Here is a 17895-nt window from a genome sequence, read left to right as displayed (position 1 = left end):
TCGGCTCTCCTGCGTGAACCGACGTACCTGTACGTCAGTCCGTGCATGTGAGTTTGCGGGCACGCGCGCCCCCTGCGAACCACAGGAGCGTGCCTGCGGACTCGATGTCCGCCGGCTGCCTGCGATCCTTGTGTACAGTGGCAAAACGGGGATCTCCCTTTGTAAACAAGGCGGATCCCCTTTCTTTCAGGGGACATGTCAGATCTTCTGTTCCCAGTGATTGGGAACAGCGATCTCTGTCATGCCCCAGTAAACCCACCCCCCCTACAGTTAGAACACACCCAGGGAACACAGATAACCCCTTGATTGCCCACTAGTGTTAACCCATTCCCTGCCAGTGTCATTTATACATTGATCAGTGCATTTTTATAGCACTGATCAATGTAATGTCACTGGTCCCCAAAAAGTGTAATCTGTAAATTTTTATTTTTGGGGTCAGATTTGTCCGCTGCAATGTCGCAGTCCCGCTAAAAATCGCAGATCGCCACTATTACCAGTAAAATTAAAAAAAATAAATAAATAATACATAAATCTATCCCGTAGTTTGTAGACGTGATAATTTTTGCGCAAACCAATCAATATACGCTTATTGCAATTTTTTACCAAAAATATGTAGATATAAAATATATGGCCTAAATTTATGAAGAAATTCGTTTTTTAAAATTTTTTTTTGGATATGTATTATAGCAAAAAGTAAAAAATATTCAATTTTTTTCAAAATTGTTGCTCTTTTTTTTTTGTTTATGATGCAAAAAATAAAAACCGAGGTGATCAAGTACCACCAAAAGAAAGCTCTATTTGTGGGGAAAAAATCATGGCGTACAACTTGCCATGCAAATCTGATGTCCAAAGTCGGTACTTTGACGTAGAATACCGGGGTTATGGCAGCCGATAGCTGCCATAACCCCAGTATTTTCTGAAATGGCGGGCGGTCCACTTTAAGATAAAAGTGGTCCCCACGGTGGATTTGCTGCAAGATCACTTTTATCCACGGCAGGAGAGGTGCACACCCCCCTCCCGCCGTGTTTAAGTTGTCTCCGCCGTCGGTAGCTGCGGAGACGATCCGATCCTTTGCTCTCTGAGGCACTGTGTCGAGTGAGGGAATGATGGCCCCAGAGCCGCGAGTGTGGGGGGGGGGGGAAAGGTCAGTGGGCACAGTGGCTGCATATGATGGGCACAATGGCTGCATTTTATGGGCACGGTGGCTGCGTTTGATGGGCACAATGGCTGCATTTTATGCGCACGGTGGCTGCGTTTGATGGGCACAATGGCTGCATATGATGGGCACAATGGCTGCATATGATGGGCATGGTGGCTGCATTTTATGGGCACAGTGGCTGCATTTGATGGGCAGAATGGCTGCATATGATGGGCACAAGTGGCTGCGTTTGATGGGCACAATGGCTGCATATGATGGGCATGGTGGCTGCATTTTATGGGCACAGTGGCTGCGTTTGATGGGCACAATGGCTGCATATGATGGGCACAATGGCTGCATATGATGGGAAAAAAGTGGCTGCATTTGATAGGCACAGTGGCTGCATTTGGGCACAATGGCTGCATTTGATGGGCACAGTGAGGGTGCAATTGATGGGGGGGGTTTCAGTATTTTTCAGTTTCGCCCCCCCCCCCCCAAAAAAAAAATTATCCCTGGGACATTGTCAGCTATGCAGGGAAGAGTGTGAGGTGAATTAGCACAATGAAGGCCGCTTGTACATCATGGAGGCTTGTCATTTCGGGTGAGAATACAAAGCTTCATTAGTCAGGGCGAGCGATGTGTACAGCACTACCGAACCTCCAATCCGGACCTCACCGGGTCCACATCCAGCAGGGTGACGTCACCACACAGACCCCGCCCCACCGTGCTTCCTCCGCCGCGGACGCGTCTTCTTCCTTCTCCTCCCTCCAATCCTCTCCTGCTGCTTCCGCCGCCGCTGTGAAAAAAAAATAGAGGAAGAGGCGACATTAACCTGAAAGAAAAAATAATCCGAGCCCAATGCCGCGGGGTCGCCCCCCGAAACCACGGGCTGGGGACGGACCGCAGACAGGTATAAAAAAAGCTTGCAGGGGTGGAGGGAGGACGGGGCCTGCTGTGGGCGGGAGCAGTGGGCTGTAGGCGATATTAGATGCGTGTATGTGAGCTCATATAGTCCCCGGATATTGTGCTGAGGCCGTGGACTGTACGTGTGAGGAGTCTTCTCCCGGAGACTGGGCGGAATGATACGGGAGGGGGACGCAGCACCCGGACTACAGGCTGCGGCAGAAGGAGAGCGGAGAGCAGAGTGTGAGGGAAGAGGAGACCGAGCGGCTGGCTGTGTGTGCTGGTCAGATTTGTATAGTGTGTGAGGAGCGAGTCTGCCATATTGTGTGCCTGCCTGGAGCTCTATTGTGTTCTCTCTTATTACAATGGCTGCTGGTGACAGTGTTCTCCTACAAGTCTGCAGGATCACAGTGTGCTGTACCCATGGAGAGTATGGAGCACACACCAAGTACCTCTTCATTACTGGAAGAAACAACTCCACATTCCACTTTCTCCTCCACAATCTAAAAAATAGTCAATATATATAATATCATTTTTTTTTCTCCTTCCTTTTTTTTTGCTTTTTAGGTTTTTACTCTTACCTTGCCACTTTATCCATTTTTTTGCATTCTTCATGTTGGTCCGTAAAAGTCTACAAACACACCACAAGCTATATTCCTATGTTTATTATTTTATTCTATTGAGTCGATGTGGCTCATGTCCACGGATAACCACTTTCTGCCCACTAACAGTACATTTAATGCTAGCAGGTGTCACAGAGACCTGCCCGTACGTCACGGTGTACTTCCTGGTTTAGAGGCACGCCCCCCTGCTGACCCGTGCTGTGATTGGTCGCAGCGCAAGTATGTCGGCAGGTTACAGGCAACCCTTTTGGCTGTATACCTACTGATTAAAGTGGAGGGCCACACTAAAATAAAAATTGAACCAAAAATCTTAAAAAAAAAAAAAAAAAAAAAAAATGTACTTGCCTGAAACCCTTGTTGCTAGGCAGTCTTCCTAATCTGCCTCTTCCTATTCCGTGGTGTGTAATGCTCCTCGGTGAGCGGCCCCGTTGCCTTCTGGGAACTGTGTGTGTTCCCAGAAAACCACAGGGCCAGTCAGAGAGTGCCGCGCCGCTCGCGCGTGCGCAGTAGGAAATTGGCAGGGAAGCCGCAAGGCTCCACTGCCTGTTTCCCTTACTTAGGATGGCGGTCCCGTGAACTGAGGGACGGGTCGGCCTCGGCGGCCGACATCGCGGGCACCCAGGACAGGTAAGTTTACTTATTTAAAGTCAGCAGCTACAGTGTTTGTAGCTGCTGACTTTAAAATTTTTTTTTCTCTGGCCGGAATCCCGCTTTAAGGATGTGCTCCGGTGTGTTCGCACAGCCCACGTGCAGAACCCGCCAGGAAGTCGGCGCTGCACTAATCGCAGACAGTGAGACATTGTCCCAATGCGCGGCTGCAGAGAGCGGGAAATGTCTCACTGCTTGTGATCAGCGCAGTGCCGACTTCCTGGCGGGCTGTGCGAACAGGACGTAGCTCACCCCTACTACTGATCCTCTGTGGCCAATTGCAGCACACCGATCTGGCTGGATTTCTCCCTGCTTTTAGTTACCATTTAGAACTGAAAGCAAAGAGTCTCCAGCCAGATGACCAGTAAGGGAAAGCAGCAGACATACACTTGTTAGGCTCCCTTCACATTAGAGTAGCTCCAGAGTCACACGATTTCCAGCGCAGCTTTGGTGCGATTTGGATCAGACTTTACATTCTATGCATCAAGAGTTGCACCAAAGTAGTGTAGACACCTTTTCAAAGTCGCTCTGATTTGAATGGGTGCCGTTGAAAAGAACGGTGTGCGATCTGTCATGCGACTCTGAAGTCCAAAGTTGCATGGCAAATTGCACAAACATGAATAGATTCTTAAGCACGCCCTAAAGCGGAGTTCCAGCCTTTTAGGCTCCATTCACACCATGGCGTTTAGTTTTGCGATCCTGCCCGTGATTCGGAAACGCTGCAAATCGCGGGACGCCCTTGCGATCCCCGTTACTTTGAATGGCACCAAATCAAAGGCGCTATTTTGCTGCGATTGTTGCCTGACGAATCGCAGTAAAATTGTGCAAACAGAATCGCGGAACGCCCAAAAGAAGTACAACTTCTTTTGGACGTCCTGCAATTTTGTTTGCGTGAATTTACTGCGATTCGTCGCAGCAAAATCGCGCTGCAACTTGGTGCCATTCAAAGTAACGGGGTCGCAAGGGCGTCCTGCGATTTGCAGCATTTCAGAATCGTGGCGATTCTCCCTGCAAAATACGACACCATGGTGTGAATGAGGCCTAAAAAAGCAATTTAAAAGTCAGCAGCTACAATTATTGTAGCTGCTGACTTTTAATATAAGGGCACATACCTGTCCAGGGATCCCGCGATATTGGCCCTCCGAAGCTGATACGTCCATCGGCTTGGGTGCAGGGCCGGCATTGCAACGTAAGGGAAACCTTCAGGCTTCACAGCTGGTTTCCTACTGTGTATGCACGAGTCGCGCGGCACTTTCTGAATGGCCCCATCATCTTCTTGGAGACACACAGGTCCCAGAAGGCAGCGGGTGCAGGAGGGGGGGCTAATGCAAATCCAGAGATGACGTAGCTCGCCGTGGCGGTGTAGGACGGAAGCCCTGCTGGAAAACGCCCCCCCCCAAAAGGATATCCAAATATGAGGGGTGGGGTGCTCGATTGGATTACATCTACTTTGATTTTAGCCTGGAACTCCGCTTTAAGCTCTGGTTCAGACTGATGTGGTGCCAGACACCGCATGTAATTCGCACAGGATTTACAGAACATTCCTCTGGGAATGACATGCAGTGTCTCTGGGGTGCGATTTGAGCCATGGATTTGTATGGCTTAAATCGCACCGCATTCGCACCAGACTCGTGCAGAACCCTTTTTTTGTCCACACCAGAATCTGATCACATTGGGTGTTCACACCCATGCAATCCGATTCTGAAAATCACACTGCATTTTGAAAACCGATTTCAGGGTGTCATTAACTTAACATACTCTCCACAATTGGTTTGCAGGAATGGGTTGCGATTTTGATGCGGTGAGGAATCTGCAGCAAATTCGCTTTGAATTTGCACCGCAATTATTGTGAACTGAGGCTTAAATGATAAGATTGGCATTTTCTTTTCAGATATTTATTTGTAAAAAAAAAAAAAAAAAGTGTATTCAGCACCCCGAGTCAATACTTTGTAGAACCACCTTTCGCTGCAATAACAGCTGCAAGTCTATTTGGGGATGTCTCTACCAGCTTTGCACATCTAGAGAGAGATATTTTTGCCCATTCTTTGCAAAATAGCTCAAGCTCTGTCAGATTGGATGGAGAGCATCTGTGAACAGCAATTTTCAAGTCTTGCCACAGATTCTCAATTGGATTTAGGTCTGGACTTTGAATGGGCCATTCTAACACATGTATATGCTTTGATCTAAACCATTCCATTGTAGCTCTGGCTGTATGTTTAGGGTGGTTGTCCTGCTGGAAGGTGAGCATCTGCCCCAGTCTCAAGTCTTTTGCAGACTCTAATACCGTGTACACACGAGCGGACTTTTCGACAGCAAAGGTCTGACGGAACAAATCCGCCAGACAATTCGATCGTGTGTGGGCTCGGACCTTTGCTGTCAAAAAATTTAGAAATAGAACATGTTTCAAATCTTTCCAACTGAGTAAAAAAGTCAGGTCTGAGCATGTAGGCCCTTTACAAGATCATTTGAAGCTGACTGAGAACGAAGAGAAGGCAGTGGCACTTTAGTCAGAAGATTAAAGGATAAGTTCGCCTTTTTAAAAAGAAACTATAAAGTTTTTTTTGTTTTTTTTTTTTTCCCCTGTTTTTTTTGTTTTTAGAAGCCTGTAAAGCATTGCACCTGCGATCAGCAGATCACTGGTGCAATCTCATGCTCCTGCAGACTGTCAGTGTGTCGCTCTGCTCATACCTCATATGGACAGGCAGCTACTGAATGACAGTAAGCATTAACCACCTCAATACTAGGCACTTTCACCCCCTTCCTGCCAAGGCCATTTTTCAGCTTTCAGCGCTGTCGCACTTTGAATGACAATTGCGCGGTCATGCGACACTACCCAAATTAGTATTTTTTATCTTTTTCTTCACACAAATAGAGCTTTCTTTTGGTGGTATTTATCCACTTGCTTACTGGGCACTTAAACCCCCCTCCTGTCCAGAGCAATTTTCAGCTTTCAGTGCTCTCACACTTTGAATGACAATTACTCAGTCATGCAACACTGTACCCAAATGATTTTTTGTCCTTTTTTTCATACAAATAGAACTTTCTTTTGGTGGTATTTGATCACCTCTGGGTTTTTTATTTTTTTGTGCTATAAATGAAAAAAGACCAAAAATTTTGAAAAAAAAAAAAGTTTCTTAATTTCTGTGATTAAAATTTTGCAAATTAGTAATTTTTCTTCATAAATTTTGGCCACAATTTATACTGCTACATATCTTTGGTAAAAATAACCAAAAATTAGTGGAAATTATTTGGTCTGTGTGAAAGTTTTACAAGCTGTGGTGCAAATCAAAAAAATTATCGCATCTGATGTACTGGCGGCCTATCTCATTTCTTGAGACCCTAACAAGCCAGGAAAGTACAAAATGCCCCCCAAATAACCCCATTTTGGAAAGTAGACCTTTCAAGGTATTTAGTAAGAGGCATGGTGAGTTATTTGAAGTTGTAATTTTTTCCCACAATTCTTTGCAATATTAAGATTTTTTTTTTTCACAAAATTGTCATTATAATAGCTTATTTCTCTCACATGGCACGTGCATACCACAAATGACACCCCAAAATACATTCTGCTTCTCCTGAGTATGGCGATACCATATGTGTGGGAGTTCTACACAGCCTGGCCACATACAGAGATCCAACATGCATGGAACACCGTCAGGTGTTCCAGGGACACATAGCATGCACATACAAAGAATTACACCCCAAAATACATTATGCTGAGCAAAGAGTAAACAAAAGATTACTTGTGGTTGTAGTAGCGGTGTTGTACACAGGAGGATAGCACTGGCAGCAGGCATGGACTTGGTCAGCAACGGCGAACACAATTGTCCCGGCAGCAGGCAGGGATACTGTCCATATAAAGTCCAGGGTCGGTGCAGGCAGAGATATTGTCAGCAGTGCCAAAAATATTGGTCCTGGTAGTAGGCAGGAACATGTGGTGTGGTCAGTGCGACAGGCAGAGACATAATGGCATAAGTCCTACAGGCAGCAGACAGAAGTAGGGCCTTGTTCAGGACAGAATGGGGACAGGGGTAGAGGCTTCTCTCACCCAAATCTCTGAAGCCTCCGAGTCTCCAGACCCTAATCTAGGAATAAGAAAACAAAAAAATTAGTTTTCCTCATCCTGAAAAACAATTCTGGAGCTAGGGAACTGCAAACCAATGGATAATGACTTCCACAGCGTATGAATGGGTTAACCAAAAAAGGAAGGGGAGAAAAAACTCCAGTAGTACAGAGATTCCTTTGATAGTTTATTTAAACAACAAAGTTCCAAAACAATAAAAATGTTCCTTGCAAGAATACAGATAAAAAGCTCTGCTAGTATCTTGAAAACAAGAATACGCATGCGCCGTGCGTGTATACGCAACAAACCCTACGACCGTTTCGTCACAACTGACGTCATCAGGGGTACGCACACACGCACGTGCATGCGCTTTAAATATCCACACGGCAGAGCGGAGAAGCGCAGACATTGGTTCCCTAAAAATGATACCTAGAGCTTATTGGACAATCTAAAAGGGCTATTCCCGCAAGAACTTTATCCAATCAAGTTGGTGGAAAAGGTGACTCATCACTGACACCCACAGGGCAGTCCTAATGCTGCTCCAAAAAAAATATGTAAAAATTTATATGTAAAAAAACTGTGCCATCTTGTGAATTATTTATAAATGGACACCACAGGGCAGTCATGGTAACACTCCAAGAAAATTCCACGAAGGCCATGCCATCTTGTGGATTATTTGAGTACTACCAAGTGAGTGAGTGAGGCGGCACAGATGGGCACTGAGGCGGCACAGATGGGCACTGAGGCGGCACAGATGGGCACTGATGAGGCGGTAATGATTGGCACAGGTGGGCACTGACTAGGTGGCACAGGTGGGCACTGATGAGGCGGAACAGATGTGCACTGATGAGATGGCACAGGTGTGCACTGATGAGGCGGCACAGATGGACACTGATGAGGCGGCACAGATGTGCACTGATTGATTGCACTGATGAGGCGGCACTGATTGGCACAGGTGGGCACTGATGAGGTGGCACAGGTGGGCACTGATGAGGTGGCACATATGTGCACTGATTGTGAAGATGTGCACAGATGGACACTGATCACCGATGGCTGATTGGCACAGGTGGGCACTGTACTGATGGGGCACTGTTTGGGCACTGTTGACATTGTAATTTGTGTTATTACACTCACAGATCGCTGTCAGATCCTCTCTCTCCTCACACGCGGTTTCTATGCGGGGAGAGAGAGCCGGCAATGATAGATGATCTCATATGTTTACATTGTGATTGGCCATTTACAGTGATCTTGGCTGTGTCCAAGGGTGCGCACGGGGAGCGAGGAAATAGGAGGCTGTCATATGACAGCCTCCTGGAAATTGAGGTCCGTGCTGTAGCCTTCATTCGGCTAGGGCCCGCACGTCAAGAGGTTAATCACTGCTGGGATTTTTATTTTTTATTATTTATTTGTTTATTCTTTATTTTAAAGAAAAGCAAAAAGACCGAAAATCTAATTTTTTTTTTTTTTTTTTTTTTTTTTTTTTTTTTTTTTAGTTTTTGGCAGTAAATTCTGTAAATATGTAATTTTTTCTTCTTCACTAATGTGCGCTGATGAGGCTGCACTGATGAGGTGGCACTGATGAGTGGGCACTAATGAGCATGGAGAGGCGGCACTGATCTATGTGATAGCCAATCAGAGGCTATCACAGCGATCAGTCACTGTAAAGCCCGCCTCTGTGTTTTCTGTCTCTGTGAATGGACGAGAAAGATACATTGGGGGAGATTTGCTAAAACTGGAGAGAGCAAAATCTGGTGCAGCTGTTCATGGTAGCCAATCGGCATCTAACTTCAACTTGTTCAATTTAAGCTTTGACAATAAAACCTGGAAGCCAATTGGTTTCTATGCAGAGCTGCACCAGATTTTGCGCACTCCAGTTTTAGTAAATCGACCCCATTGCATCTTTCTCTGCCCTTGCAGAGATAGAAAAAAAAAGTGTGTGTAGAAAAAAAAAAAGAATAATTATAATAATAATAATAGAAGAAAGGAAGAAACCTCTAAAAGCTAAATAATATTAGGGAAAAAAAATGGTGAGTGGGAACACATAACAAATATATACTGTTATTTGACTGCAAAAGTGGAAATACACTTTAAAATAATTTTTGGAGAAAATGTGCCACTTAGCAACATGCAATAAACACCAAAGGAAACATTTACTATATTGCAGCTTACCAATTCTTAAAGAACAAGCTCTCCAGCTGAATGTATCACTTACAGAAATGAAACAAACCATTTAACTCTAGCAAGCATGCTTACAATGATCATGTTTTATGTAATACCGTTATCTCAAACGGAAATAAAACGTTTGCTGTAACTGCTTATAAAGTATTAGCTGGAGTTTGGCTTCAATTTGTTAGTGTATTTAAATCTGCTAGTGCATCTAATACTCCCTTCCCCCCCAAACTTGCTACTGTCTGCTGTGCCCCCTGTTCTCCTTCATCCAGAGTGGGGACACTTTAATACAGAGGGTGAAAACAGAAGGAAAAAAGCCTAAGAAAAGAAAACTGATGCGGCCATCATATCCAATGATTGGTAAACTCCAATATATTACATTTTGGTTTGGGTTTATTACTGCTTTAATTGTAGATCAAGGAAACCAGTCTACTTGTATCAATTACATTGTTGCATTTTATTCCAAAAAGATTACTATTACGAAAAATCACGTTTTTCTCCATTCTCACTACCTTGTCAGGATAATAATCACATAATCAATGTAGCGTCCATAAAAAAATGTGTCTGGCATTGTTAGCCAAGTAAAAAGGTCCTCCCAATACCTCATCAATAGGTACTGGGGCAAAACTAGCCTCTATTGCTATACTAAAAGTTTGGAGGTAAATTTTATCAAGAAAACAAAATTTAGGACATAAAACTTGAAGCCTCCACAAGAAAACCAGCTTATCAACTGTGGTCTTTAGGGAAGAAATTATTATTATTATTATACAGGATTTATATAGCACCAACAGTTTGCGCATTGCTTTACAACAATGGGGAAGACAGTAAAATTACAATACAATTCAATACAGGAGGGATCAGAGGGCCCTGCTCATTAGAGCTTACAATCTAGAAGGGAGGGTCAAGTGGAAAAAATGGTAGTAGCTGTGGGGGATGATCAGATGGACCAAGTGAAAATACAGTTAGGTGTGGGTAGGGTAGGCTTCTCTGAAGAGGAGGGTTTTCAGGGATCGACTAAAAGCTAACAAAGTAGGAGATAGACGGACATATTGGGGTAGGGCATTCCATAGGCTTGGAAACGTTTTGGATGCGAGCATGGGAGGAGGTGATGAGTGAGCTAGTGAGCAGGAGGTCTTGAGAAGAACAAAGAGAACGATTTGGTTGGTATTTTAAGACTAGGTCAGTGATGTAGCTGGGGGCAGAGTTGTGAATTGCTTTGTAGGTAGTTGTTAGTATTTTGAATTTAATTTGTTGTGTGAGTGGAAGCCAGTGGAGAGATAGACAGAGCGGTTGGTAAGGTGGATGAGTCTGGCGGCAGCATTCATGATGGACTGAAGGGGGGATAGAGTATGCAGGAGGGAGTTGCAGTAGTCAAGGCGAGAGATTACCAGGGAGTGAATTAAGAGCTTTGTTGTGTCATTGGTTAGAAAGGGGCGTATTTTGAAGATGTTCCAGAGGTTGAGGCGGCAAGATTTGGACAGTGATTGGACATGGGGCTTAAAGGAGAGTTCAGAGTCCAGGACGACTCCTAGAACCTTGGCATGTGGGGATGGGCTGATAGTTGTGCCATCAATTTTGACAGAGAGATCAGGGGAAGTGGCACGTGGGGGTGGAAAAATAAGTTCGGTTTTGGATAGATTAAGTTTGAGGAGGTGGTGTGACATCCAGACTGATATATCTGATAGTAAAATAGTGATACATGAGGAGACTAAAGGAGTGGGTTGAGGGGTAGAGAAATAGATTTGAGTGTCGTCAGCGTAGAGGTGGTATTGGAAGCCGTGGGAAGCTATCAGCTGACCCAGGAAGGAGATGTAGATTGAAAAGAGGACCAAGAACAGAACCTTGGGGGACCCCAACAGAGAAAGGAAGAGGAGAGGAGGAAGTAGAGTTGTAAGAAACGCTAAAGGTGCGGTTAGATAAGTAGGTAGAGAACCAGTGAAGAGTACAGTCACGGAGACCAAAAGCATGGAGTTTTTTGAGGAGGAGGGGGTGGTCAACCGTATCAAAGGCAGCAGAGAGGTCCAGGAGTAGGAGTACAGAATAGTGTCCCTTAGTTTTGGCTGTTTGTAGATCATTTGTTAGTTTTAGGAGGGCAGTTTCTGTGGAATGTTGAGGTCGAAATCCAGACTGAAGGGGATCAAGAAGGCTATTAACAGAAAAGTGAACGCTCAGGCGCTTGTAGTCTAGACGTTCAAGGAGTTTGGATAAAAGGGGGAGCAAGGAGATGGGGCGTAGGTTGTTAAGATTGGATGGGTCCAGTGAGGTCTTTTTAAGTATGGGGCTGACAAGTGCATGTTTTAAAGAGTTGGGGAAGATGCCAGAAGAGAGTGAGGGATTGAAGATGTGGGTTAGAGAGTGTATAATAGAGCTAGAGGGTGAATGTAGCATTTGCGAGGGAACAGGATCCAGAGGGCAGGTGGTGAGATGGACGTTGGCAAGTAATTTAGCAACCTCATCTATAGTGGTGGGGTTGAAAGAGGGAAGTAATGATTGTACCTGTGGGGGCAGAAACTAGCGCGCAGCATGTGAGGAGTGTGAGACCGGAGCACCGTCTGCAGACTGATCATCCTGCCTAAATCCTGGGACAGCGGCACTCGAATTTTTGGCCCAACTGCTGGGGATGTGTGCTGGGACCCCTCGGGCACCTTCGGGGATGGTGAAATACGGTCCTCCTTGCCCCAAATCCACCGGAGAGCGGCTGGCGCAATTCGCCTGGGGCTCTCAAAATGGCGCCGGTTCACAGGAGGAGGAGGAATGGCCGCCTCTGCAGAGATCCACAGAGGCACCGCTCCAGGCATCTCCATCTCCCTCAGTGGACAGGGTGAGTCCTAAACCCCAGAGAGAGGCAGTGATCCACAGGGGGAGATCGCTGGACAGATTAAAAGATCGCTGGGCAAGAGCTGACAGGGAGGTGGTGGAGAAAGAGGAACCGTCCCTGTCTCAGATAATGGCGGCCATACAGGGATGCCAAACAAAGTTACTAGACCACTTTGAGGAGCTTAGAATGGAGTTTTCATTCATGAAGCATGATATGCAAAAGTTGAGGGAGAAGGCACAGATTACAGACCGCCGTATTTCTGCCCTGGAAGATACTGTGAGACCCCTAGATACTGCGGCACAGGTGACCAGAAAGACTTTATCTGAACACACATTAAAGATGGCCGACATGGAAGACCGCATGCGGAGGAACAATATAAGGCTGGTGGGGTTCCCGGAAGGAGTGGAGGGAAAGCACCCAGAGGAGTATTTGGAGAAATGGCTGCTTGCTAATATGGCACCTGATACCTTTACAAAAATGTTTACTATTGAAAGGGCCCACCGGGTTTTTGTCTCTATCCTTCTGAATCCTCTACCAAGGACAGACTTTCAGGGGTGGAGGGCGGGAAGGGAGATGTTTACTGGTTAGAATATAGAGCTTTGTTTTTTTTGGTTACTGTTTTAAAAAAAAAAAGAAAAAGCACGTATACCAAATAGATGAGAAAGGTGGAGATCTGACTAGCCTAGATATGGGTGCATTGAATATTTACGTTGTTATTGTGGGTCAAATGTCAGATGTAAACTTCTACTTTGATTTGGATGTAATTTTCTATCTGATGTATTGTATAAATAATGACTTTGTGCGCAATAAAAACTTTTGAAAAAAAAAAAAAAAATTGTACCTGTGGACATGAGGTGTAAGGCATGGAGGGTGTCTGAACAGTAGAGATCTCCTCACGAATTGTATCAGTCTTCTGTTTGAAGTGATTGGCAATCTCCTGGGCAGTGAGTGAGTTAGTGGGTGGAGGCAGTGGAGAGGGCGAAGTAGAGAGTTGAAGGTAGAGAAGAGTTGACGGGGACGGGATGATAAGTTTTTAATGAGAGTGATGAAATAGGTCTGCTTGGCAGGGAGGAGGCTGGAATTGTATTTTTGGAGGGCAGATTTATACTGGCTGTAGTCTTTCTGGGACTTTGTCTTATGCCACAGGCGCTCTAGAGCATGGCTCTGTTTTTTCAGACTTCTAGTATCATCTGTTTGCCAGGGTTGAAGGGGACGGGGCCTGATTCCGTCTGTAGTGAGGAGGGCCAGTGTGTCCAGTGAGGCTAGGAGTGAAGTGTTGTAGACAGAAGTGGCTAGGTTGGGGCAGGACAGAGGTGCGATTTTGTCATAGAGGTGGTCAGTCGCAGAGAAGAGAAGGGTTGAGATGGCGAATGTTTCTACGGGTAACCTTTTGGTGTATGGAGGGTGAGGAGGCGGAGGTGAGGGAGAGAGTGAAGTTAATAAGGTAGTGATCAGAGAGAGGATAAGGATATATGGAGAGGTTGCATGGAGTGCATAGTTGGGAAAAGACGAGTTCAAGGGTATTGCCTTCAGAGTGAGTAGGTGCATGTATCCATTGCTTTAGGTCAAAGGAGGAGGTTAGACTGAGAAGTTTGAAGTTGCAGGAATGTTAGTATTAGTAGGGATGTTGAAGTCCCCAAGAATGATTGTGGGGATTTCAGAAGAGAGAAAGTAGGGTAGCCAGGCATAGAAGTCATCAAGATAGGATTATGCTGGACCAGGGGGCCGGTAGATCACAGCGATCCTTAGAGAAACTGGGGAGAATAGACAAATGCAGTGTGCCTCAAATGAGGAGAGTGACATAGTGAGGTGGGTGAAGTACTTGAAAGGTGCTATGTGGGTTTAAAAGGATTCCAACGCCCCCTCCTTTGCGTCCGTTGGGTCTGGGGGAGTGAGTCCAAAGACCACCATGTGAGAGAGCAGCAGAAGACGCAGTGTTGGATTTGTGAAGCCAGGTTTCGGTAATGGCGAGTAGATTAAATGAGTTAGCGATCAAGAGATCGTGGAGGGAGGTGAGTTTGTTGCAGACAGAGCGAGCGTTCCAAAGGGCGCAAGAGAAAGGGAGTCTGGTCTTGGGAAGAAGAGAAATGGGAACTAGATTGTGTGCATTGCGGCTGCAGCCAGAGGGTGTACGATAATGGGTGTGTTGAGTACAGTTAGATGGCCCAGGGGATAGGAGACGCAGAAGGGTGAGGGAGGTAATGTGGGAGTGTAATTTATATGAGGGGACATGCCCCAGTGGTTTGGAGTATTGTGCGTGTGGATTTAGAATTAGCCAGAGTTGGTGAGTGCAGTAATGGGGAGAGGACAGAAGTGAGGGTGAGATATATAAGGTGTGGGGTGGAGAAGAGGTGTGCAGGAGAGATAGTTTAACCGCTTGCCGCCCGCCGGCTGTCATATGACGGCCAGGCGGCGTGTCTCTCATTCTGGGAGGGTGTCATATGACGCCCTGGCCTTCCCTGCCCATAAGGGGGCGCGCCGTGTCACTGGGCACCCGATGCGCGTGCCTGGCGGCCGTGACGTCCGCCGGGCAACCGCGATTGCCCGGTAACACTGCCGGACCGTGGATCTGTGTATGTAAACACACAGATCCACGTGCTGTCAGAGAGGAGAGGAGACCGATGTGTGTTCTCAGTATAGAGCAACACCGATCAGTCTCCTCCCCTTGTGAGTCCCCTCCCCCTTCAGTTAGAAACACCTCCCTAAGAACACAGTTAACCCCTCGATCACCCCCTAGTGTTAACCCCTTCCCTGCCAGTCACATTTATACAGTAATCAGTGCATTTTTATAGCACGGATCGCTGTATAAATGTTAGTGGTCCCAAAAATGTGTCAAAAGTGTCCGATATGTGCGCCAAAATATCGCAGTCACGATAAAAATCGCAGATCGCCGCCATTATAGTAAAAAAAAAAAATAAAAAAATAAAAAAGATAGAATAAACATGCTATAAATCTATCCCCTATTTTGTAGACGCTATAACTTATGTGCAAACCAATCAATATATACTTATTGCGATTTTTTTTTTTTTTTTTTTTACCAAAAATATGTAGAAGAATACATATTGGCCTAAACTGAGGAAACAATTTCTTTAAAAAAAAAAAAAAATTGGATATTTATTATAGCAAAAAGTAAAAAATATTGTGTCTTTTTTTTCAAACTGGTCATTCTTCTTTTGTTTATAGCGCAAAAAATAAAAACCGCAGAGGTGATCAAATACCACTAAAAGAAAGCTCTATTTGTGGGGAAAAAAATGATAAATAAATAAATTTCATCTGGGTACAGTGTTGCATGACCGCGCAATTGTCATTCAAAGTGTGACAGCGCTGAAAGCTGAAAAATGTTTTGGGCAGGAAGTAGGTGAAAGTGCACTGTATTGAGATGGTTAAGGATAGAAGACACCACTGTCAGAAGGAGTGGTAGACATTGCATTTTAGAAGGGGGAGGAAGAGTTTAAAGTGTAAACAAGGTCACCTGTATTGTATGTTTCAAGGTCTTTTCTTGTGTTCCTTTGCTTTGTGCATTTGCTGAAGTGCAGAGTCAGAAGTGCTCCCATTTAGAGAAATACCCCTACTTTGAGAAAGAACCCCATCTGCAAACGTGCCACCCCTTGGCAAACGAAATATTGTACAGCAGGGAGACAGATTTGATGAATTCTTATACAGATAGATACATACTGTACATATACATTAACATTTTCTTCCCACTTAAAATGTCAATTATGTGGACTAAATCTTTTTTTTAAAGGCAGAGAGCTCAGTGACCAAAGGTTGTAAAAAAAGAATCAACAGAATCCAAAAGAATGTGGCTGTCCATAGTGGCAATGATAGGCCATCCAGGAGATACGTATGATTTTTGTGCTGTGCTTCCCCTTCTGGATGCTGACTGTAGCGTGCTTCCCTGGGAGTGGTCAGAGCATGGTTATAGGGAGTGAACCACGGGGGCTTATTATCTATTGCTGCGCCTTTTGTGTCATCTTTTTTTAATTTACTTCTGATATTATTTCTAAGTTCTTCCGGTGCTTACTACACTATAAAATCTTTTTTTTTTTTTTTTTTTTGTATATGTTTGCCTGTTCAAATGAATTGTCTTCATACAATGCAAGTTTAGCGCAAAGCAACACAATGCATAGATATGAGTGTTTTAAAATGCTGCCGGAAGCAACAGCTGATTTAAGAAGTTGTTAGACATTATTGATTGATCCCCCCCCCCCCCCCCCCCCAATGTTTTTCCAAACAGTTAGATCTTTTTAAACACACAAATGTTGCTGATGTTCTCAGGCTGTATTAGGCTAACCCCTCCCTTTTACATTTATACAAAGGGAAAGAATATTCCCTATGTGCCTAGCTATTATGATCCAGCTGCACATGGAAAAGCCGGATCTTCACTGGCTGTATAAATATAACTTAATATTAATAATATTAAAACTTAATATTTTAATATTAAAACTTAATATTAAAGAAATGAACACATCTTGTGCAAAAAAATGCCTTTAGCTTCAAACCAGCTTAGAATAAGAGAGGTGTACAGCAGTAGGATGGTAATATACTGTATATTAATAAGAGAATACCGTAATTAAAAGTGAAAGGGTGTTCCTTTTTATTTGTAATTGCGAACAACCTGTATATTATAAATATATTATATATATTAAAATTGTTTCTAAATATATATTTTAACACAGAAATCCTTACAGATGGAGTTTTAACAGCAAATGCTGACAATAATAATTTCTCCTCCCATGGATCATCCTACAAGTGTGACATCTGTTTGTTATCCTTCCCTAAGGAGACACAGTACCAGAAACACATGCGGGATCATGAGAAGAATGATAAGGTGAGAAGATTTGAGTGTTTTGACACATTTAAAGCCCAGCTCCAGCTAAAATATTTTTTTGGAGTAGATGGTGAATAGTGTAAAGAGGGGTTAAAATATTTGTTGGGTTTTTATTACTGTGAAAGTTTTCCTGGTGACATCCTTTCTATTAATTTCTTGTTATTCAGAGATATAAAGTTGGGAGAAATCAAAGCGCATAGCCTTGGATTGGTGTTGCTCACAGCCAGCAGCTTCTTAAGTGAACATTCATGTGAATTAATAAACTAAGTCTGGCCATAGAGCGAATTCCTTTCCTGCAACCACAGGAAATTTGCTTAATTTCCCAAGGCGTCTTTCAGGACAGCACCTGAGAGATAGCGACTCCACCCACTGGAAACAGGAAACACCTTCTTCCTCCAAACTTTAAAGGGAGGCGCCTCCCTACCATACCTCAGTTTTTGTGTTTCCTCCGGCCCGGAGGGAACATCTTTTTGAAGGGGAGTCAAGGTCTCTCAGATGCTCCTGGGAGACAGGGCTTCCTTTTCTTTTTTTCCTCCTTTAGGAGACCCGCTGTCCTCCCGGCCTACCCAAGCCTTTGCAGTGGTAGCAATCGGGCTCCTCTTCCCCTCCTGGTGCTCGGTGAGAGCCGTAGACCCGGTGATCCGCGCGGTCGTAGGAGCGGCGGTGCGCCGCCGCCATGTTTTTTGGCCGGCAGGCGCGGCGGAA

The 17895-nt window shown here is 44.8% G+C and overlaps 1 protein-coding gene across 2 annotated transcripts in view; it reads left to right on the top strand.

Moving 5' to 3' along the window:
* Window positions 1–1854: 1854 nt before the first annotated feature.
* Window positions 1855–17895, top strand: part of ZNF236 (zinc finger protein 236) — a 461432-nt gene continuing 445391 nt past the window's right edge. The window contains exons 1-2 of one of the 2 annotated variants that reach the window (XM_073631228.1): window positions 1855–2048; window positions 17051–17190. In XM_073631228.1, the coding sequence (XP_073487329.1) occupies window positions 1997–2048; window positions 17051–17190 (192 nt within the window). In that variant the 5' untranslated portion in view covers window positions 1855–1996. Of the gene's footprint in view, window positions 2049–17038; window positions 17191–17895 lie in introns of both variants that reach the window. The other variant, XM_073631227.1, reaches the window with a different exon arrangement.

The sequence above is a fragment of the Aquarana catesbeiana genome, linkage group LG05, assembly GCF_042186555.1.
Source record: "Aquarana catesbeiana isolate 2022-GZ linkage group LG05, ASM4218655v1, whole genome shotgun sequence".
NCBI classification, from domain to species: domain Eukaryota; kingdom Metazoa; phylum Chordata; class Amphibia; order Anura; family Ranidae; genus Aquarana; species Aquarana catesbeiana.
The sequence above is the reverse complement of the archived record's forward strand: the minus strand, read 5'-3'. Positions and strand labels throughout refer to the sequence as shown.